The following is a 23977-nucleotide window of genomic DNA, read 5'->3' on the forward strand; positions in this document are numbered from 1 at the left end:
CTTTTTTGTTACCAGACTGTAGTGAATGTATAACACTTAATGTGGCTAAATTTTGTGGAGCAGCAGTCAAGATTAGATCTAAATTGTTTAGAGTAAATGGTATTAGAATGATTTGGGGTGTGTGTGTATATATATGTATATATTTACCCCTTTTTTGTATTCTGTCAAACGAGTTATATTGTTTTGTTTCTGTTATGGGTCATTGACCGTAATAAAGATTCAAAGTTCACATTTTGTTTCATTTTATAATGCTACTTTTCTTACTAAACTTCTTTGCAACAGAAAAGGTAGCTATACCAAGCAATCCCTTAAGCAAACTTAAATGAACATAAGTTAAGCAATGTAGTGCAAATGACATTCTCCTACTCAGTACAAATTACCTTCCAGATTATTAAAAAAAAGTCCCTTTAGTTGCTAGATATTACTGGCCTCACAGATTTTTTTTTTAAAGCTATACTAGAATATACACCACAATATCAAAATAGCTACATCTCACCTCTGAATTGTTATGAATACAAGGTTATGAATTGTTATGAATACGAGGTTCAATTGTTATGAATAAAGGACTGAATTACAATATTCTTGTATGAAAATGTCCCATAAAATAAGTTTCCGTTTTACCTGTGACGTTAACTTTTTCAAATTGTTTTTGTATAATTATTTGCAACAAAGTAATTAGCTGAAACAAAAGACCCTACATTTCTCGGTTCCCATTTCCTTGTGACCACATGCTCTCTCTCATTATAAAATCAGACTGAAGCTGCTAAGGAGCTTCAGTCTTATGACTTCCTCATTAAGAAAAAAATCTGTCTTTTCAGTGAAGTGAGCAAAGACCACGAACAGACTTGTCTGTATAAAATCTTTACTGAAAAGCTTTGAGAATTATAACAAGGGTGAAACAGTATTTACAGTATTACTTGCTGAAATATCCAGCACTTTAGAAATCCAACCAAATGGGCATGCACACTGAGAACTTTGGATGTGCTACTGAAAACTGCATTGGCTGTGCAGCGCATTTCAATTCTGCAGTAAAGCCAGAACACAACACATAACAACCAGCAGTTATAGAGACTACCTTCCAATTCCAATTGACTGAGTTCAATCAGCTTTTTGCTAGATACCACTGTATTCTGACTGGAGAGATAGGAATGGCATATTAGAGTACTGCTTTCCAATTTAACAGCACTGCCCACAGCTGAAATTAGGCAAGGAAAAGTAGCAGCAGAACGGTTGCTTAAAGGAAAGTTAGCTACTTATTTGGACTCAATGTGGGCACCATAAAGAAAAGGACTCACATGGACTAGGACAGCAAAATGGTTGTTCAAAGGGAAATCTCCTTGGGGGAAACCCCACTTTTTGCTTTAAGCATTAGCAAAGATGACATTACAAATGCAGAACCAAAGCATGGTTCTCATGTAGCTGCTCCCAGAGTTTTATCTGCTGCTTTAGGATGGATTATATGAATGGAAGAGTCACAGGAAATACTAAAGTCCTAGAAGTCTTTTAGCCTCTTCACTTTGAGCCATAAGAGCTTCACTGGCATATTTCTGAAGAAGTTCCATCTTCTTTCTTCGAACAAGAGCTTCTTCAATCTGCAGATAAACAACAATCAGCCTGAGAATACAATATGAAACTCCAAGGATTGCAGATGATTTGGTAAAAGTAGCCTAAGGAATATGCAGGTTCTTTAAAAGGAATGAGCCAATTAAAAGCATGGAATTGTGCCAAATACTACTTTTGTAACTACAGAGTCTAGTATTTATTGACTTAGTGTGCAGTTTTTGTTTTTATGGAACAGATGCACAAATTCAGGAAACTCTTCAATGGTAGATTCCTGACATTACAGTTAAGAATAGTACTGCTCCTTTAAAAGCAGATAATAAACTTGTGGGGCACCTCACAAGTTATGCAATAGTGTTTTCTAGTGTGTGTATAAATAAAATATATATGCATGGTAGAGAGCTGTGCCAATCTGTCTTCTTACCATAAAACCCATTGTTCTGGGACATGATGTGTGAAACAGCCCCAAGGATGGACAGTATATGAAACCTTTTGTCCGTACCTTAAGGTTTTAAAATTCAAGTGAGTACATTCATATTTCAATTAGTCATCTCAATATTCAGAATGTTTACAAGAAAGCAAACAGATAGCAAGATACTTCAAGTATTCTGATTTACAGGTTCCGATTTAAGCTTCCTATGCCAATTTTTCAGGTCAACAATTTGCTTCCTATACCTTGCCTGCCTGGAACTAGGCTCTAACAGAAGCTTATATGGCTCCAATGTTTATTTTTACTTTGAACCTATGTACATATGCATATACACAATGAAGGCTCTAGACTATAAAAGTTTGTCATGATAAATCTGTTTTTAAGGTCCCCCAACACTTTGTTTTTACTGAAACTGATACACATGGTTACCCCTCCAAAAGTTGAAACTAACTGTATATCTTTCATTTTCTCTTTTGTCTCTTACCTCCTGTTGTGATGGTACTGGGACATGAGCAATGAACTTCTGCTGGCTATCCTCTCCTTCCTTTTCCTTTTCACCTTCTTCATCAGACTGTAAACACATTCAAAATACACTGATGCAGTCTTAATTCATCTAAATTTGGAAACATTCCCCCTGCAGTTGACAACTGTGTGTTATCTGTATAGATGAAACTTAAATTCTACAGAAGGATTAAATTGTATCCATCATGTATATGGAAACAATAAAATATGAATTTGGTAAAACTTAAATGCAGAGTTGCTTAACTATTATTTAGCATTCATGCTATTTTAGTAGGACTTCAAAGCCTGAAACCACAATACCTCTTCATCGTTTACTGCATAGATGTTCACTTCCTCTTCCTCCTCCTCCTTGTCACCTCCTGCAAGTCGTTCTTCTCTCTCTGCTTTCCATTTTTCCACTGCTTCTGCAATAACTGGAAAAGCAAGAAGTTGCATCAAGAAGTATTTAAGACAGTGTTCTTCATTGCACGGCCCACTGACAGCCCACACAGACCCCACAACGGCGGGGAAGGTGCCTCGCAAGCACCTTCAGCGTGAACCTTTTGCACTTGCCACTGGGTTGCATGCCGCTGGGGTGTGTGTGCATGCGCTGGGCTAAGCACAAGGGATGTGTCGGCTGTCCCTGCTGCAAAATGAGTGAAGATCACTAATTTTAAGAGATATATCAAGAACACCAAAGATTGAAAGTTAAGCTCTTCTAAACCTGTAATACTTTTGGAACAGCAGGACAGCTGTCTCTTCCAAAAGGTTTGAACCTAAATATTTCATATTTAAGAAGCTGCTAAAATAGAAAGCAAAGAGAACCAGATTTTTCACTGAAAGGAGTCAACATTTAGTGAACCTACAACTGAATGCATCACTTTTTATTTGCACAATTCTAACCGCACTTATCTGAAATGAATAGATGAAAGATTGAAAAGGTAGACATGAAAGAGCAGGAATCTTATTCTTATTTTATTTATATCCCAACCATTTTTCCAGGGGCTCAGAGGGTAATCTTTTACCCCCGCAACAATCCTGAGGTAATTTGGGCTAGGAATAATGAATGGCTCATAGCAGCTGAGTAGGGATTCCAACCCAGATCTTCCTATTCAAAGTCCATTATACCACACTGGCTCTCCTAAAATGAAGTAATTCAGAGTGAGGGTTTTTGGTTTTAAATCGCAAATACACCAGTTTTACTTGATCATCAGGTTTCAATTTTATGGTTTAATTGCCCAGCTTTGATCAAACTCTGCATTCTCAGTACAAGTTAGACTTTGCTGAAGAGAAAGAGAAATAAAATAATCATTTTGTCAAATTTCAACTATTCAAGAATGTGTTAATTAGTACACATTGTAGTCCAAATGAACACCATGTGGCTTATCTTTCTCCAGGCAGAAGCTGACCAATTTTTTCACTCTCACTCTTTCATTGCTTTCACAATGGATCCTGCACTGCTATGGTTTCCAAAATATAGATTTAACATCAAAAAAAGTTCTATTTATGGTAACTGCTGCTAGATTATCTATAGCCAAACACTGGAAAAATCAAGCCATGATGCTGAACATCTGGTAAGAATTTATGGCATATCGCGATCTCAGAAAAGCTAACCCATATTATTCGGTTGCACTCAAATCAGGCCAGAAATAATGCTTTTTGTGTTATTTGGTCAGATTTTATTCTTTGCACTAATTGGGAAAATTATGGTTGTTTTCCCACTTTAGATAACATCAGAATTTGGATGGATTGATGAATCGGGGTTTTGGTGTCTCTGTGTGTGTGTGTGTGTGTGTGTGTGTGTGTGTGTGTGTGTGCTGTTTGTGTTTTGATTAATGTTGTTTAGCATTGTAATAATTTATTTTAATAGGGATATTTTAAAAAAACCAATTATTAAAAAACCACAGAGCTGAACAAGATACATACAAGTGAAGGAGCGCACCAGGCCAGGCAGCTACTGGGAACAATAGCCTGTTAGGGCCTGTTAGTTCAAGATGGGAGATACTTTGTTACATGAAATTTCAACCTCCCACACTGCATTCACAGCTATGAGAGTTAGGCAGCAGGCAAAGCATGAGTCCATTACGAAAGCAGTGAGGCAGACAGATAATGGGCAAACAGGCAGGGATTAGTGTGAATGGGAAGGAATATATCTAAGGCACCCCTTGTGTTTGCATGTAAATAAGAGTGAGGATGTTTGTCTACAAACACCATTGGACCAGGAGCCAAATTTTTATAATACAGAGACAGACCGAGTAAAAAGTCAAAAAAACCGCAGCTGAAGACAAGCTTCCAGGCACAACCCATAATGCTTAAACGTTCTTTCCCACCTTGCCAAACTTCACTATTGCTACACTACTAAAACTGGGTGGTACCAGGCGTTGCTGCTGAAACCAGGTTGTATGTACTGTCTAATTGGGGGGGAGCCTGTTCAGACATGCCACCACTTATCTCCTTTAGCTGCTGCAAAATTTCCATGTTAATCTAGTTTAATATTTCTCTCTTTGGAATGATTACCCAAAGAAGCTAAATGTTTGAAATCAAAGGCCATGGTTAGAAAGGGGGAAAGGACGGAAAGATAAAAATCACAGTGAGAGCAACATAAGTGTCTTTAAAAACCTAGAAAACTTGATGAAGGAAACTTGAGAGTAGTTTGAGGAAGATATCCGGCTTTATCAAAACCAAAATTAGGCTGCATCCTAATTTAACTTGGAAGTAAGACTCATTGCCATCAGAATGCTTATATCCTTCTTTGATACAGTAACAGGATTAAGCAAGGTAAAAGTAGTCAATATGATACATCTAGATTTCAGCAGGAATTTACTGATAGAGAGATGGGGAATTTATTCAAACACAGCAGCAAACAAAAAGCTGTCTTCCCAATCTTACACACAGAAAGATTGGCTAACTTTTCCACAAGGAAGCCTACATAGAGCATAGCATGCTAGCCAACCTGTACTCCCCTTGAAATGCTAAAACTTCAGTTAATACAGCATATCAGTAGAATGCTTTGAGAAACAAGCTGCAAGTTGATCCAAATTTAATTAGTTAATTAATCAGAAACACTTAATATACCGCCCACTCCGAAGACTCTGGGTGGTGTACAAAAACATGCAAAGCAAGACAACATTAAAATTTCCATTCTAAATTAAAAACTAAAGTAACTAACAAAAAAGAAAAAATCAAATAGGTAAACTATAGGGCAAAAGCCTGGCAAAAAAGAGAAGTCTTCAATAGAGATTTAAAAATTGGTAAGGAGGGGGCTAAATGAATCTGAAGGAGAAGGGAGTTCCAGAGAAGTGGGGCAGCAACCGAAAAGGCCCTTTCACGGATCCTAGTAACCCGAACCTCTCGGAAATCAGGGACCAACAAAAGGGCCATCCGAGATGATAAACAGCATCTAGTCCACCATCTAATCACTAAAATATTCCTTTATGAAAGGCATAACCAATTTTCTGAACTTACTGATAAGCTGTTGGGCATATTAAGTTAGTTAAAAAGTACTGGAATGGTGGTGAGAAAGAAACTCTGTTGGGAGGCAACCATTCACGTCTAATTCTAGTGATCTGCCATAATCAGCAGCAGCAGTTTAGTTATTTCCTATCTGTAATTCATCTAATTTTCTTGAGATTCATTTCTTTCCCGTATGTGAATTAATTTCCGCTGTATCCATGTGGTTAGCAACAACATAATTGAAGATCTATGTACTGAAGTGAATCATTAAGTAGTTTTGGATAAGTGCACTGATAAATTTCAATCATATTTTTGGAACTGCAACATCAGCAAGATCATTACTACTACTGACATTTGACTGCCTTAAGAAAAGGGGTCTTCAGCATCCCTAAAGTAGAGAAGGCTTGACACAGATACACTTATTTTATTATACTGTTAAGACTAAATTTGCAGAAGCACAGCCCCTGGCACTTGATTTCAGTAATTAAGTGTTGGTAGAAGCTTATTTTGTCCAGTATAAGAGTGGATGTCATGAACAATGGCTTTGGCATTGCTATCTACTGCAAATATTATCTGCTTTTGTCTTGTATATCATGCTGGTATGCACACAGGTACACATGAAGCATATGCAGAACTCTTTATTAAACCTGGCTTTTAGTTTATTTTAAAAAGTGTGTTAATAGATAACAAGTTCAAGTCATCCAGGAGCACGCAGCTAATATAATATGCAAGATTTAAATACTGAACAAAAATGAAATCAATTTTTAAAATGGGACAGACTATAAATTTTGTATCACACAGGTAATTAGATGTGGAGACTCTTGCAAAAGGCATTAAGTGCATCCCCAATCTACAGTAGCTTTACTCACGTATACCTTTCCTTTCATGTTCTTGTTCCAGTGGTTCTAAAACACCATCATCTTCATCTCTGTAGCCATAGTATTCTGCATCAATAGCCTTCATGAGTTCAGCTCGTGTCTTCCTTGGAGGAGGAAGAGCTGAAGGAATAAATGGATGGTCACTTTTAACTACAACACAACTGGAACTCACAGGTTACCCTCCTGGCACTAGCTTGTCAAGAAGATTCAACCAACTGATCAGGTATCCATAGCCAACATGCAAAGCACGAGTCTCCATTCTTAGTTCTCCCAAAGACACAACCAACATTTCCCTTTATTTCAGGAAATTAAGTGCCAGCCTTTTTGTATCTTCACACCAAACATTACTAGCATTCATGTTTTAAAAGCTGACATCATGAAAGAAAAACCTGAAAGATCCTGCAGTACCAGCGCTGCTTCACAATAAGCTGCATTCTGATGTTGCTTAAAAACCCAACAAACATACATAAGGGAAGGGAAGTCCAGCTTGTTAATCAGTCTGAATTGTTCCAGAAACAAAAGCCAGGCGTTGCCAGGGTCGGTAGGAGCTTAATGTGGATTTATACCTGATCCAAACAGGTGTTTATGTGGATAGACATTTGATTAGCTCTTTTCTAGTTGGTTAATAATATTTACACAAAATAATGAATATTAGTTTTTAGTTAATAAATAGCTGCTTGCAAATTGCACTCTTGGTCCTCTTTATTATATTCAGTATAATGTTGTGATTTGATGCATTTTATGTGTTTTTAAATAAAGTTTATTATTATTATTAATATGGATGACCTATCTGGTATAGTATTCATAAGGTTCACTTTGCGTAATAATTAAGTACTGACAAGACTACAATACTGACCTCAAACACTAATTATCCTGTGTTGTAAGATATAAACCTTAAGCACATTTTCATATTGGTGCAACTTTCAGCAATTTTTTTCTCTAATAGAGATAAACCTGGGGTCCCCTAATTAGGATAATTATTTATTTTTCAACCAGCTGCAGGGTTAATTCTGTACAGGACAGAGCTATGAAACTGCATGCTTAAATAAATGGGTTTCTATTCAATAAAACAACATTTTTACATTAAGACATTAGTAAATATACTGCAAAAATTAAGCAGGCCAATCACCTGCATTATCTCTTCCCACCCTCACATTTTGCACTACCAGAAAAGAATTACCGGAAATAACTCCCATCAAATTGTACCAGAAAATGCAAAGTTTGCAAAGAAAAAACTGTATGTTGCTGATATTTAACAAAAATACTTACGTTCTTTTTCAAAAAGCTCCCTAACTCCAGGTAAGTCTTTAGCAGCTCCAAAATATTTGTAACCCCTGTTTCCTGGAACTTCCTTTCCTTCATGATCAAGCATTTTTGGACCAATTCTCTAAACAGAAACAGAAGACAAGAACTTTGGCTGATACCAGTGTTCCCTCTATGGCGTGCACATGTGCTTGCGCTCACACAATTTTTGATGGCTGCTCAGTTAATTTTAGATTCCGCTCAGGTCGGCCCCACTCTGCATGCACGTGCATACATACTGCCTTGATACTGCTGCCCAGAACAAAACTAATTCTACATACAGATTAAAAAAATTAGAGAGAACACTGGCTGACATACAGATTAAGTTATTCTTAATAATATTCTTATTTGCTGAGATCTCTCAGCAGCCTTTGATACCATCAGCCATGGTATCCTTCTGGACTGCCTCTCGGGTTTAGGGATTGGGCGGTGGTACTTTGGAGTGGTTCTGGTCCTTTCTTGGGGAGAGTTTCCACAAGGTAGTGCTGGGCAACTTTTGCTTGGCTCTTTGGCCTCTGGCATGTTTATCATCTACATGTCATCAGGAGGTTTGGACTGAAGTGTCATTAATATGCAGATTACGATCAGCGATACCTCTGTCATTGGATCCTAGGGAGGTGATGGACGTACTGAACCAGGGCTGGAGGTGGAGACAGGCTGGGTGTGGGCTAGCAGACTAAGGCTAAATCCAGACAAGATGGAGGTGCTGCTGGCCAGTAGGACAGTCAATTGGGATAGGGTGATTCAACCAGCTCAGGATGGGGTTGTACTGCCCTTGAAGGAGCAAGTGCGCATCTTGGGGGTGTTGCTGGATCTGGCTCTGCTTTTGGATGCTCAGGTGGAGGTTGTGGCCAGAGGTGCCTTTGCACAGCTTCGGCTAGCGCACCAGCTGCGGCCCTTTCTCAAGAAGGCAGATCTGGCCATGGTACCCATGCCTTAGTCACGTTGCACCTAGATTACTGCAATGCACTTTACGTGGGGTTGCCTTTGAAGAATATTCGAAACTACTGTCAATGCAGAATGCATCTGCCAGGGTTCTCTCTGGAACAGAGTATATTACACCTATTTTCAAAGGGCTGCACTGGCTGCCAGTTTGTTTCCAGATCCAATCTGAGGTGGTGGTTATTACTTTGAAAGCCCTTAACTGTTTGGGCCCTGGATATCTAAAGGACCGCCTGCTCCCAAGGGTTTCTGCCCACCCAACAAGATCATCAGAAGGGCCTTTGTTCTATATGCTGACATTAAAAGTAAAATGTGCCATCAAGATTTCAACTCCTGGCGCCCACAGAACCCCGTGGTTTTCTTTTGGCAGAATACAGGAGGGGTTTACCGTTGCCATCTCCTGCACAGTATGAGATGATGCCTTTCAGCATCTTCCTATATTGCTGCTGCCCAATATAGATGTTTCCCATAGTTTGGGAATCTCCGCTGGTATGTTTCCCATAGTTTGGGAAACATACCAGTGGAGATTTGAACCAGCAACGTCTGGCTTGCTAGTCAAAATCATTTCCTCGCTGCGCCATTAGGTGGCTATGCTGACATTAAGAGAGGCGAAATTATTGTGCACACGAGGCAGGGCCTTCTCTGTTGTTGCCCCCAGATTCTGGAATGCTCTCCCAGTGAATGCCCACTCTTTGACCTCTGTGGCCGCTTTTAAAGACCAACTAAAAACCCTTTTAAGTTGTTCAGGCTTTTACCCCTTAGAGATTGCCAGCTTTCTTAGCTTTCCTGTTTCTGTATCTTATTTATGATTGTTGGGATGTTGGGTGTTTTGTTTTGGGTGTTTTATGGTTTTTACTGTTTAACTGATCTTACAGTTTTAAACATTATTTTTATGGAGTTGTGTTATATTTTAACTTTTGTGAACTGCTTGGGATGCTTTATGAAAAGCAGTATAGAAATTGAACAATAAATAAAATTCATGAACAGTTCCACTGAAATTAATAGGAGTTAGTCCTAACCTGTCCAATTCATCTCAATGAGACTACTCATGAGCAACTTAATCTGAATGCTGGCCTATGGCTATTAACATTTCATCCGTATTATTAAAAATATTTATATTCCGCCCCCTCCTGCACACTACTGCTTGGGGCAGCTCACAACACCACAAAACAAAACACAATATAGAATGAAAACCTCATCAGGTTTTTAAACTCATCCTTTCTGGTTTACTAGACAAAACCTTCCATTACAGGTACAGCTCCACATGGTTTGTCCAGATTTTAACCATGGTGTGATTAAAATCTGCTCAAACCATGAGGGAGAATTCACATAAACTTTTGGTACTTCACTCATGCATTTATATTATAAAATTATCTAGGTCAACGGTTATTTAAGATCTTAGTTGTTAGCAATTTATGACCAGTACATTTGAACTGCTTGCATTTTTCCAGCACATAAATCTTGTTATTGTAACAGACTTACCCCATAATCAGGTCCTCCCAGCTCTTTTATCCGGACCTCCCAGTGTCCCTTTTCTCTTAGGAGTTTATTTATTTCATCATTCAAGTCACGAATTCTGAATTCACCTAAACCAGCTATTTTTTAAAAGAGAAAAACCCGTTGTTTCAAGTCACTAAAGTATTTATACCACTTGAAGAGGACATTATCTTTATTTTGAATTTCTGCAGGAACTGAAGACTATTACTCCCCTCTGTCACTGTTTCTGGATAGTTTTAATGTCACTCACTTTCTTTAAGCAATAAGTTAAACCAGGTGATCCAGCAGAGAGCATCTGTGCCCCTAGTTCTCCCTGTCTCCCCCCCCCCATCTTTAATTCGTCTTCAGCCCCAGTCCGTTCTCCTCACCTCCCTTCAGCCCCAATTCGTTCTCCCCCTCCCAGTCCGCTTTCCCTCACTGCCCACCCACCAGCCTGGCTGCCTCTCTCCCTCCCCGCCAGTATCCAGCAGCTGCTTGCAAACTCTCACGAGACCTGCTATGCATGGCATTAGCAACAGGTATGCCTAAGAGAAATATATATAGAGAGAAAGGTGTTCTACAAAGTCTAAATTTATCCAAGTTAGTATTTCAGCAACTCAAAACTTAAAGCAGCATGATCAAAGAAGTTACCTAATATCTAATTCAAGGCTAACTAGCCCTTCATTGCAAACTTACCATTTTGAATTTGTGCCACTTTCTTGGAAATTTCACCAATAATCTTAAAAAGAAAGAGAGGTTATGTAGCAACTATTTTTCTTTCAAATGAACAACAATATGTTAAGTATTAAAATTGTACTACATACCTTCAGAAGCAAATTATGTAGCTTTTAAAAAATAATAATCTGCATATCCAGCCTATTTTGTTAAATTATAGTTTTTGTATTGTTTAGTAGGTGGACAAGGATATACTGGGATAGAGGAGTGCTTAAGACTGCAATATGTTGGGTTGCAGCAGGGCATTTTGGTCGAAAGGCTATGAGAATTATTTGGAGAATGACTAAAGCTCTAGGAACATGAAGACACATATTGTATACTTGTGCAATACTATTGCTCAGCTCAACCATCTGGGACAGAACTGGCTACAAAATAAGTATTTAGAACTCCTTTAATACATTAAAAAGTGTAGTCCTACTTTTCCAGACACATCATCGTAGAGACCTTAGCACAACGTAGAGAGATCAGCACTTAGTATTTTGTCAACCTTAAAACAAAAAAGTCTGCAATTTGTCCCAATCTCCATTTGACAAAGAGGGATTTAGACCACAGCAGCTTAGGCCATAATGCACATGTTAGTCTTCAAGGTGTCACAGGACAGACAACTAAGATATCCTCTATAAATTAGTCTAACTCAAAAGTCCCAAACTCAGTTTTCCCCCCTGACATCACTTGAAATAATGACCCTATGTCATGTGAAATAATGGCAGCTGCAGGTCGGTCATGGAATAAGTCGTAGTAAACAGCGCATCTTCTGAAATAAAAAATGACACAGGATATACAAGGCACTGCTCCTGAGCAGACAGTTAGCCCATGTCCACACCAGGAGTGTTCTCCTGTCACCCTAATCTAGTTGCACATTAGCACATCCAAGATGAAACCATGGGTTTCTGCTTCTGTAGAGAGGGCTTTATTCTCTGTTTCGAAGCAAGCACATCAAACGAGCAGAGATACTGGGAGGAGATCAATTCCTACTTTGCCTTAAAGATAAAGCATGCCATCGAGTCAGCATCGACTCCTGATGACCACAGAGCCCTGTGGTTGTCTTTGGTAGAATACGGGTACGGGTGTGTGTGTGTGTGTGTGTGTGTGTGTGTGTGTGTGTGTGTTACTATTGCCTCCTCCCATGCAGTATGAGGTTACAAGTGTCCAAATTTCCCCTGGGAGGCCTTCCTCATATTCTGAGAGCCACTGCCTAAACAGCAGCAAAAAACAGTTTAGACTAAACATGAAGAACAGTCACATCCAAGATGAAACAGTCTATTTTATATAACATGTTAGAGTAACAACTATATGTACTGTTTTGATTGGTAAAAATGTATTTCCTGGGCTTTCACTGCAAGATTGGCTGCTTTAAAAGGTAGTCTGGGAAGTATCATCAGATGTTAAGCAAATTATGACATCCCAAATTATGACATTTTTTAAAATCCTGCTAAATGGGTTGTAGGCTAACCTTTGGTGGTGCACAGCTCTATTACTGGAAGTGCCTTTCACTTGGAGGACAGTTCTGCTTTTGCAAGGATGCTTTCCGCCCAAAGAAGGACCTTTGAGAAAGCATAAATTTCCTTCTATGAGCAGAAGGCGCTTCCGATGATGAAGCAGGGCTTGCAGAACATTTGGATAGGATCCAGTCTTGCCAGAAGTAGCTTTAAGATCATCATTTATGCTGTGTGGATATCTTAATGCTGCATTTTAGTGTGATCTCTGAAATGTTTCAATTAACTTTTCTTCATGAAATACTTTCCCCCTTTTGATTTGCAAGGTACAAGTCTGTTTCCCCACCAATGCAGACACCCAAGCCTGACAAGACTCCAGACATATTTAAGAACCCACATACTGCTTAGCAGTGATCGGTGCTCTCATACCTCACCCTACCCCCAGCCCGCAGCGGTTTTATATGGTAAATATGGTGGGGTTTCCTATTCTGAACCCTACTGCCCCATGTAATACATAGGCCATAGAGGATATGGGTCATGTTTTATTATACTGTAATTTTTATAGGGACTTGAGTGAGTTGCTAATTTTACCCTTGGTTAAGGACATACCAGGCTGAGGAGATGGATATATATTTCAGTTCTCTTGTCAGACTATCAAGCCAATGTTATTTATAATGTGGCTAAGTTCTGTTTAATAGCAATGATTATATGACAGCATCTAATAACTAATGTAGTGGAGTAATTTACTATGTCACTATATTTGTAAAGACATGTTGTTGCTATATTGTTGTATGGGTATGGCACTGTGTTTTTTCATGCTTCTGTACTGGTCAAAGACTGTAATAAAGTTTGTCTATCCATCTATCTGTCACTCTAACCTAGGAATGGTTATGGCTTTCTTGTTATTCAATTACTACTACTTCCATGGTTATAAAGTAAATGCAATATGGAATGCTGGTGGACAAAGAAAGATAGATAGCAGGGCTGTGCCAATCTTCAAGGGCTGAATTGAAACGTCAGCCATTTCAGTGTGAAATTGTCCCAATTCAACCTGTCACTCCTCTTCTTGACCCCTGTACTTTTGGGGAAGGCAGAAGACACTGGTGAGATTCTCTTTACCTTCAATTTGTTCCTGGTGGTACAAGAGCAGCACCTGCAGGTGGCTTCACTTTCAAGAGACTCCCAGCTGAGGCCCCACCCCCACCCTGCCCTGATGTCTACAGTTCTGGGGAAGGTGCAGGGTCTCTTGGGAGTCATAGTATTTTCAGGGGCTGCAGCCACTGCAGCAGCAACTCTTGGAAAGACCAGGATCCCCAAGAGACGCTATACCGGGGAAGGGGAAACCTCAGTTAGAGGCTTTTTTGAAAGTGAAGCCATCTGTAGCTGCTGCTGCTCCCTTGCCAGCAAGAGAGAAGCTCCCCAGAGTTGTGGAAGTGTGGGTTGCAGACAAAGCACGAAGCAATGGCGTGGGAGGAATTGAATTGAGTCTAATTGAGTCTAATTCAATGACTCTGAATTGGAGTTAGAGGAATTGGAGCTCTGACCAATTCAGAGCAACCCCTAAATCTGGGTCAAAGATAAAACACCAAGGTGACCCCTCCCAAATTGAAGGGTTGCTCTAATGCACGGTCCTAAAAAAGTGTCTCTCTTTAAAAGTGTCGCAATGCCATGAATTTTGAGGTGGGAAGCCAGCAGAAACACACACAGATTCTTCCCAAAATGGAAAGAAGAGAGCTCCAGCACTCATCAGCATCCTCTTGAGATGTGGTGACAGACAACAACCTGGATGGCTTTAAGAAAGGTTTGGATAACTTCATGGAGGAGAGGTCTATCAACGGCTACTAGTCGGAGGGCTATAGGCCACTTCCAGCCTCCAAGGCAGGATGCCTGAGTACCAGTTGCAGGGGAGTAACATCAGGAGAGAGGGCATGCCCTCAATCCCAGCCTGTAGGCTTCCAGCTGCATCTGGTGGGCCCCTGTGCGAAACAGGATGCTGGACTAGATGGGCCTTGGGCCTGATCCAGCAGGGCTGTTCTTATGTTCATCTCCACTACCCCTATGAATGACACAATGTCAAAGACACACAAGTATTTCAATAAATCTCTAGGAACAGATACAACATTACTTTATGCAGTTATGACTATTACTCAGAACATACCCCACCATTTTAAACAGTGAATACCTGCCGTCTCCACTTCTCAGCTTTAGGCAGCTCGTTACATTCTGATGCAAGAAATGGCCTTCGCTCCTGTTTGAAAGGAATAAATATATTACCACCATACTTGTGTCAAGTTTGTGTGTACTTTCCAACCACCTAAATTTGCACAGGCTAGATACATGACCAAAGCAGTCAACATTTCATCCTTTATATGTTTCTTTTCTCTATAACAGTAGGTTGTTCAGAGATTAATACAGTAATAGTCCAGTTTCCTTTGCATCACCCTGCCATGAGAATATTTGACTTTCGGTTACTGTAGGGCACAAGTTCTTAGCCCAAAAATACTAACCGGCTTTCCCACTACAATATATTTTGTCTACTCGTCAGTCACAAAGGAGGCAGCAGGTAAGTCTTGCACTGCTGCTATTGATACTCTCTCCCACTGTTTCCTCTAAGGCGTTTACATGCTCACAAGTTTTTGGATATCTGCTCATTTCAATTTAGATCCCACTCAGGTCGAATCAGGAAGGCCCCACTCTGAAGGCATGTGCACACACACTGCCTTGATACTGCCACCCAGAAGAAAACTCATTCCACACAGAGATTAAAAAAATTAAGTGGGACCACTCCTCTCTCCTGTCAGAGAACATACTAAGGTGAAGTAATTCATTCTCTTAACAATGAGTAAATGGTACTTCCATCAGTGTTTCCCTGTAGAAAAGGAAACATAACTGCCAGCATCTGTGAAAGGCTATAGCCAGGGACATTTTGACCCATCATGGCTGCCCTGCGGTTTTGCTTCAGATAATCAAACAATACTGGCCATTTGGAGACATCTGGCATTGCAGATGTTTCGTGTGGAAGTGATGATTATAGAAGGTAGGAAAGAGAATCCCTGTTTTTCACTCCAGTGGGAGAAACTGGAGTAGGGAAGACTAGAAAGAATTGTATAGGAAGGAGGAACTAGAGTTCTGCTTAGGTGAACAGGATTTTGCTGGAAGATTACATTAATGTCTTTCTGCTTTTCCAAAGTCTTACCTTTTTTTTTGTCCCTTAAAGCTGTGAACTTACAGGACAGATTCTCTTACTATTTATACTTGCTTTATGCTTTTACCTTCGTTCAGCTTATGAATGCAACAGTATACAGATTTAGAACAAACCATAGAATAGCTGCATTATTTCACCAATTAGTGAATGCACTGATTCATAATGAGCGATCACATGGCTGGCCATACAGAATAGTATCATGTGCAAGACTCGCGCTCATAATTGCTTCAAAAGCAAAATGTTCAATAGTTGATTTTCCTCACAAGACAAATGTCAAGGAGCAGGGAAAGGCATGGGGATCTCTCTTCTAGTTTCCCCTGTATAACAGTGGAAGCAGACAAGTGGAAGCATATGAGCAAAAATAATGGATGTGTAAGACAGCATCCATTTTAATGCTCAAAAGTTAGAAGTTCGCCTGTGATTAGGGCACATGACTTTGCCCTTCTAAAGTAAGGATTCTGTCTGCTCTGGAAAATTCTGGTCTAAGTCTAAATTACTAGAGCTGCTCCTTCTAACCTTCCTTCTCAGCAGACAAAGCATTTGGAGGAGATGAATCCCATTTTCTTTTATTTCAGCTCCATACTTGATTAAGTATAGAGCAGAAGATTTAGCATCTTTGTCTTACAGCTAGGGGATTCACACTGTCACCAACTCCCTTGGTCTGAGGCACAAAACTCTAGCCATGCAAAACAAATACCAACAACAAAAAAGCTTGCAAGAGAAGGCGTTCATTATGCAGCAGTTAACCTTTAGACCTAAAGGTTAACATCTGCACAAAGTAATTCCAAAGCCATTTCTAGGATCAACTTACCAATGTCATTTTCATAAATACCAAACTATCTGTATCTGTTACTTTTGATTGGCCCCTTGCTTGCTTTACTATGAAGGACTTTCAGTTCAAGCCCCTTCTCCAAATAACTGCTACCATATTTAGCATGTGATGAATAAGAGCACACACACAGTACAACATGCAACCCTCTGAATAATAATAATAATAATAATAATAATAATAATACACAACCTGTCCATTGCAAGGACAACAGGTGAGGCAACAAACACTTCAACCAGTATTCATAGAGCATTCCAATTCAAGGTATTTATTTCAACAATTCTTCAGCTTACCTTAACTTTTCCCTCTTCTAGCTGGGCTTGGCGAAATCTCGCCAGGGCTGTCCTAACAAGGGGAAAAAACAAACGAACATCCATCAGTCTCTGCCTTTCAAAGTGCTCATGGGAAGCAGATCTCCATCATGAAGTTCAGCAACGTATATGTTTGTAAAAACAGATCTATTTCAGCATTAACAGAAGTTTTGCAACCAGAATACTCAAAACTGTTAAGTGTTTTATTAAGATACTAGTAGGTAGGGCCTGTCAACTGGGCAAAGTCATTTTGCACAGATTACACTGATAGATAAATTAAAGATATGTAACAGAATTTTATTACTGCATTTGCAAAAGTAAAATTTGACATTTGTATGAGTTCAACTTCAAATATTATTCATTTTATTGAATTATCATCATATATGGTAGATTTGAATAATAGTAAATCTAAATCTGAGAAAGACCTGCTTCTCTTGGGCATGATGTTTTTGAATTATTAATCTGATTATTGGGTGTTAAAAATCTGTTGAGAACAGTTAAAATCTGCTGATTATATTCAGAATTTCATATAATGATTTAAATATTTCCCCCAACATATTCCAGTCTAAAAGTAGTTTATCCAGCTAATTTCAGAGGCAAGGATTGTGGATGCAAAATTTGGTATCAGTAGGTCATCAGGAAGTTTGACTTTATTTCACACCAACCAACTCGTCACAATATATAATAGATTCATGCAGTGTAGCACTGGAAGCACCAAACAATCTTCATGAGGAACAGGAAAGTAGATCACATTAATGTTTCAGGAACGATTAGTTTGCTTATCACTTTGTGAAATGTTATGCACAATGTTGGTAACAAGAACAGGCGAAACACACCAAGATTAATACACTGAACACTGCAGAAGTGCAGCATGACATTTTTAATTGATAAAGAGCTCCCATATGCTGGTCTAAGACAGCAGGTAGATCAGCTGTTAGAAAATGCAAACATTCTCAGTGACAGAAAATCAATATTCAAACTGTACTTACATGGCCTTTTCTGCATTTCGAGCCTTAAAAATGTGGGGGGAGAAACATTAATATAATTATTCTTAACATGGAAAATACTACAGAGGCCTAACTACAAAAATCTGGCAAATCAACATAGATAATAAAAATCGATAGTTACAAAAATTGGATTTTTAAATTTTTAAATTGGATTTATTTAGGTATTCACATTGATAAAAAACAATTCATAAAGAACATAGGTCAAAGATATCATCATGAATATTAAGCACAACTTCTAATTATGTTCTATGAACATGTTAACAGCTGTATATGGGGATGAGAGATAACAGACCTGATCAGTCCTATTCTGCAGGTGGTATACATGAAGAGCACGCACATGCGCACGCACACGCACACACAGCCAAGTCCTTGCTCCTTCCCCCAAAAGTGCAGACAAAGAAATTCAAGAACTGATAGAGAATGTTTGGGGGGTTTTTTGCAGCGGGAGGGGAGGAGAATGGAGTAAATCTGAGCAAGGAGGAGGAGTCTGGATATAAACGCGCGAGATGGGGAGGGGAATAAAAGCGAAACCAAAAGTGAACAGAACATATTCATGCAGTCCTAAGGAAACATTTTCCAAGTGTATCCTCCAATGAAGAAGACAAGCATTATAATGGCAGCAGGCCATAACAGAGACCCAATTTGGGAATATTTTAATGAAGTTCCTGTACCTGTGGATAAGAAAGGCATGCGGTTTCTAAAAATGAAACCTACATCCATCTCTGAATATGTCTTAAAATTATATTAGAAAACAAGAATGTACTTTTATAGAAAATGATGATTAAATAGAATCTTCCTGCTAGTAGTTTAAATTGTGATTTAAATCATGATTGAAATTGACTGGATTTAAATCAAATCAACCCTGATGGAAATAAGGTTAGTCATTTCCCACTTATGCCAATATTATGGAGCTAAACGCAGATGTACATCTATGGCCTACAGGGCCACTTTAATATTCTGAGAGGCCCAGAGGACAAGTGTTCATTGGAATACCAACACACCTCGCTCCATGAATACTGCACAACATTACGCATGCGGTAGAACATTCGCAGTGTCACAAGAACACTGTTGTGCAAGCAAAAATTGTTTCAATAGAGTGGTGTGACTGACAGGATAGTGCATTACATTATATACTAGCCAGGTCAGGCGCAGAGCATCTGTGCTTCTGGCTGGCCCACCCACTGCTGCTGCCTTTTTCTCCCCCCGCCCAGCTTTTTGGCCAGCCCGCCTGCTTCTTCCCCCACTTCTTTGCTCTCCCCCCACCCAATGCTTTCTGGCTGGTGGGCCAGCCACCTCCTCCCACCCACCAACTCCCGGCAGCGGCCACCTTCTCCCACACATCAACTCCCAGCAGTGGCCACCTCCTCCCACCGGCCAGGCCAGCCTGCTGCCACTGCCGCCTCCCAGCGGCTGGGCTGGCCTGCCACCAGCCAGCACCTCTATTTTCTTCCCCGTCACTATCCTATCCGGCAGCTGCTTGCGTACTCTTGCAAGAGCTGTCACACATGTGATTAGTGACGGATATTTTTAAGAGAATTATATATAAAGAAGCTGATAATGGCTACACCATCACACAACTTCATTTGCACAATTTTCCACTTGCATACCAGTGCAAATGTTATGCTCCACCTCATGTTTAATGTTGTGCAGCATGTCAGCCACTTTATCCTATGTCGATGTAATGACCCAAAAGACTGAAATAATTTTTGGTCCTGAGATAATATTTGAACTGATTTAATCTTCCTGCCTTCAGTGAAAAGGGCTGATTTGACCATTTCAAATACTGAACCATACCTCGCATGGAAGTTGGCTCCATGTATGGGGCCTGGGCAATTTCCCACCACCACATGGCCCCAAAGAGACCCTAGAGCCATTAAAGTTCTAAACAGAACTTTACTGAATAGAGTTCAGTAAAGAACTCCACTGAATAGAAGGCTTCTAAGTGTTGAGGCTCCAGGAGTGTAGGTAGATAGATTAGATTGACCCATATACCCAATTATATAGGACTAGCTGATCCAGCACAGATCATCCGCACCCCTAGTTCTCCCTGTCCCTCCCCACCCGCAGCAACAGATCTTGCTCCCTGCCCCGTCTTCATTTCATCCCCATCCCTTAAGCCACTTTGTTCTCCCCCACCCCACCCCACCCCACCCACATCCCTTCAGCCAGTGCTGCTGTCATCGCTTTCTCTCAGCAAACCAGCCACCGCTTTCCGGCATTCTTCTTCCAGCAGCACATGAACTCTCGTGAGAGCTGCCACGCACGGGATTAGCCACGGGTACACCTTACAGAATTATATATAGAAATTGTTTGGATTATTTTTTTCCAAATGACCCTGCTCTCACATGATTAAGATAAGAGTACTACATCTCCCCACCCACCAGCATGTGTAGTGTCATGGGTGGCAGGGTTGGGGGGGGTGATTCATTCAAACTCATCCTCCCCATGCACTCCAAATACAGTAATCCCTCGACCTACGAACTACTCGACATCCGATGTTTTCGAGTTACGAGCGACAAAAAAGACCGGAAGTAGTTGCCGGTTTAGATTCAGCTTACTCGACCTACGAATTTTTAGATGCGGTTTCCTCGACTTATGAATGTTTCCAGACTTCCGTGGTGCGCACTTCGACTTACGAAAATTTCGACCTCTGAATGTGCGTTCGGAATGGATTAAATACGTAAGTTGAGGGACCACTGTAATGTAATATTTGGAGCATGTATATTGGGGTTGTTTGGACAAAGGCCTTTTTATTTCTAGACTTTTAAATCTGTGGTTGACTTTTTCCCATTTTTATTCATTGCTGTGCTTCATGTCTGACTGTTGCTTTATAGACTGATTTTTTATTTCATTTTGTCAACTGCTCTGGGAGCAGAAAACCTGAAGGTCAGGTTATATGTTGTTGAAAGATCAAAACAACTAAAATCCTCCAAAATTAAACCAGCTACTTAACTTCATTAAAAAGGACATCTAGAACTTCTACCTCAAGTTTTCAGAAATAACATGCTTAGCCATTTATCCTTCAAAAACTAAGTGGACAAAGGCTTCTGTGCCTTTATCATCATCATCATCACCAAGCAGAAAGGCAACAGGTTCAACATGGTCCCAGGGAAATCTGCATCTGTTGAATGTTTATCTGCTGGTAAATACATCAATTCTGCCCCCAAAAACGAGGTGTCCTGTGAATGAAGCCGTGGGAGTGACTGGTCCATAGTGATCTGGGGAGCATCATGCCCGATGAAAGACGTCCCCCCCCCCCCCCGGCTCGCATTCCAAACCCAACACTACGCCCGTGGCAGATACAAGGGGCGGGGGGCCTGGCCAAAGGAAACGGCTGGCCAGTGGAAGAAACCAGGAAAGACCAGCCCCAGCAGCAGCTTGGCTGAAGCACAGGGAGTCCTACGGAGAAGCACAGAACCGAAGAAGACTCTTCCCCCCACTCACCATCGTAGCCGCTCCTGCAGCAGAAGCCGACGCTTCTCACAGGCTCAGAACCGAGAAGCGCTGCCTTCCACGCAAAGGGACGCGCGCGGAAGATGCCCCGGAAGAGAATAGCGCGGAGGCTCCGAATACTTCCGGTTCCCGACTGTAGTTACTTGACTTTCTACGTGCGGCGTAGTATCACTTTGCCCTATTCTGGTATTTTAACCAGAAATGGAAATCTGATAGGGGTTTGGGGCAGAAAACGGAAAGGAGCTTCATTTAACCATACTGAGCATGCTCCAATGCTTTTGAGCATGCTCAGATGCATAGTGTACCACTCGTTGATGGATATGGCAAAGTGATACTACAAAGCTCTGTGTGTGTGAAAAGGAGAGAGAGCTGCATGGGAACTCCCCCCCCCCTTTTTCCCCCTCTTTAAACTCACGCAAAATAGATGGGGTTACAGTTTCCATTTTATTGTCGTTTCCTCTGACAACAAAAAAGCAAGACAAGGGTGAATTTCTTCCCCTCGCCCCGGGATGTGTGTTTGACGTTTATTTTTGTCTGCGTCCTGCAACTGAAATAATCTGAAACGGGAATGAATAGATATTTTTGAGTTCTTCCAGTCGGAAAGAATTACTTGGGTTGAAAGATAGGCGGAGAAGTGAGTTTCAAAGTGCTTTTTTCTTTTTTCATTTATACATAAAACAGTTTAGATTCATACGCTGAGTGCCTGCTTCTTTTAAGTTCTCTGCTTTCTTTCCTCCCTTTTCCCGCCCTCGCTAACAGCCCAAAGAAGTACCTTTTAAAACAACAACAGAGAGTTAAACTGTAAAAGAAGACGAGGGAACAGGCTTATGCGAATAACAAGATAACGTTTGGGTTAAAGACCATGATTATTTCAAAGCACTGTATTGAGAGGGATTTTTTTTGCTCTGTATGCTTTAAAAAAAATCTTTACACTTATTCCTGTGATGTTGACCACTTTTGCCTAGTACACGAAAGATGTGGAATCCTTTTTGACAGTGTGGGTGGTAGTTCCTTTGTTCGTTGAGACTTACATAGAATACCACCTAGCTACCAAATTGGTTTGGAAGCACCATTTTACAGCTTAGAGGTGGGAAAGTGCAACATGTCTGTATGCAACTGAATGGAATACATGCACATCTGCATACAGTTCAGCAAAGAAGCATTACTTTTCCTACAACCTAAGACATGGTTGTGTTGTGTGGGATCTCTTGCAATGTTGCCTGTTTTCAACATGGCTGTGATTATTTCTGGTGATTTAGACTCAGCACCTTGCTAGCGACATGTATACCATGCTCTGTAATTGTTCTGCTTCTGTCTGCAATACTAGAGTACCAAGATGCAAACAACGTATGGATAGTATCCATTGTATCCGACCCTCAACCTCAATCTGAGTCAGAATCCATATGAATATGGAGTAGAGGTCATAGCACAAGATGGTTTGTAATGCACCCCAGTCTGTAGTAGGTGGGCTACAATTCAGGATCATCGTAAGTCTTCATCTCACTTTCACCACTCAGAGAGTGGGGAGTGCCCTGAAAGTAACACAGAAAGGCACTCTTTTAGATAAAGAACTTGTTAGTCTAGTTGTGGGTGTTTTTTTGTTTTTTTTATGTCAGTTGCATGGATTCATATCTCTGTTGTTCAGTAAGTTGTGGGTGGATGGGTGTCTGGTTCTTGGAGACTTGAAACATACATATGCATTCAAATAAATACCAAAGTGAGCCTGGGGCCTAGGCACAATGTGTATTGCTTCATATTCAGGGCAAGATGAAGCTTAGGATCTGGCTTCAGCTTCACCCTTCTGCAAACTTGGCTGTGTGTGTGTACGCACACGCATCCACACCCAAACATGAATGTAATTTTCTTCCATTTGAGTAAAACCCAATATTAGCAGCAGGGGTGAAGCAGCTACTCAACTGAGTCCTTTCCCCAAACCTCTCTTTGAGGTTTGTTTTGCTGATGCAACTAAACTAAGCTAGCTTTTTCAGCAAAACATAGCAAAAAAAGGTGCTCTTACTTGCAGTAGAGTAGTGGCTTACCATATCTGTAGAATTTTTAAAATTTTAAAATACAAATTATGGTACTATATTTAGTATTCAAGCAAGCAGTTTCTGTGGTGGTTAGGCATTTATATACCTAGGAACATAGGAAACTGCCATATACTGAGTCAGATCATTGGTCTATGTAGGTCAGTATTGTCTTCACAGACTGGCAGCGGCTTCTCCAAGGTTGCAGGCAGGAATCTCTCTCAGCCCTGTCTTGGAGATGCTGCCAGGGAGGGAACTTGGAAACTTCTGTTCTTCCCAGAGTGGCTCCATTCCCTGAGGGATATATATTACAGTGCTCACACTTCTAGTCTCCCTTTCATATGCAACCCGCAGACCCTGCTTAGCTAAGGGGATGTCATGCTTGCTACCACAAGACCAGCTCTCCTAAGAACATTCCAGCTTATTGTTTGT

At 40.4% G+C, this 23977-nt stretch overlaps 1 protein-coding gene across 2 annotated transcripts; it reads right to left on the reverse strand.

Moving 5' to 3' along the window:
* Window positions 1-845: 845 nt before the first annotated feature.
* ISY1 (ISY1 splicing factor homolog) lies at window positions 846-21687 on the reverse strand. 2 transcript variants are annotated; one of them, XM_053301686.1, is made up of 11 exons: window positions 21510-21687; window positions 18048-18070; window positions 17041-17092; window positions 14896-14961; window positions 11239-11281; window positions 10549-10661; window positions 8092-8209; window positions 6814-6942; window positions 2813-2925; window positions 2475-2561; window positions 846-1592 (listed from the first exon to the last, which is right to left on the reverse strand). In XM_053301686.1, exons 1-11 carry the CDS (start codon window positions 21510-21512, stop codon window positions 1485-1487), a joined length of 855 nt encoding a protein of 284 aa, XP_053157661.1. In that variant the 5' UTR covers window positions 21513-21687; the 3' UTR covers window positions 846-1484. The 2 variants fall into 2 exon arrangements, with proteins under 2 accessions (XP_053157661.1, XP_053157662.1); XM_053301687.1 differs by having other exon boundaries at window positions 6820-6942; window positions 21510-21684.
* Between the last annotated feature and the right edge of the window lie 2290 nt (window positions 21688-23977).

The sequence above is a fragment of the Hemicordylus capensis genome, chromosome 2, assembly GCF_027244095.1.
Source record: "Hemicordylus capensis ecotype Gifberg chromosome 2, rHemCap1.1.pri, whole genome shotgun sequence".
Taxonomy (NCBI): Eukaryota; Metazoa; Chordata; class Lepidosauria; order Squamata; family Cordylidae; genus Hemicordylus; species Hemicordylus capensis.

Excerpts from the sequence above, each read along its gene's own strand:
- ISY1 (XM_053301686.1), bottom strand. Across the intron at positions 6,943-8,091 it reads GGAGCTTTTTGAAAAAGAAC|CTCTTCCTCCTCCAAGGAAG; the intron begins GTAAGTATTTTT and ends TTATTCCTTCAG. Across the intron at positions 2,562-2,812 it reads ATGCAGTAAACGATGAAGAG|TCTGATGAAGAAGGTGAAAA; the intron begins GTATTGTGGTTT and ends ATGTGTTTACAG.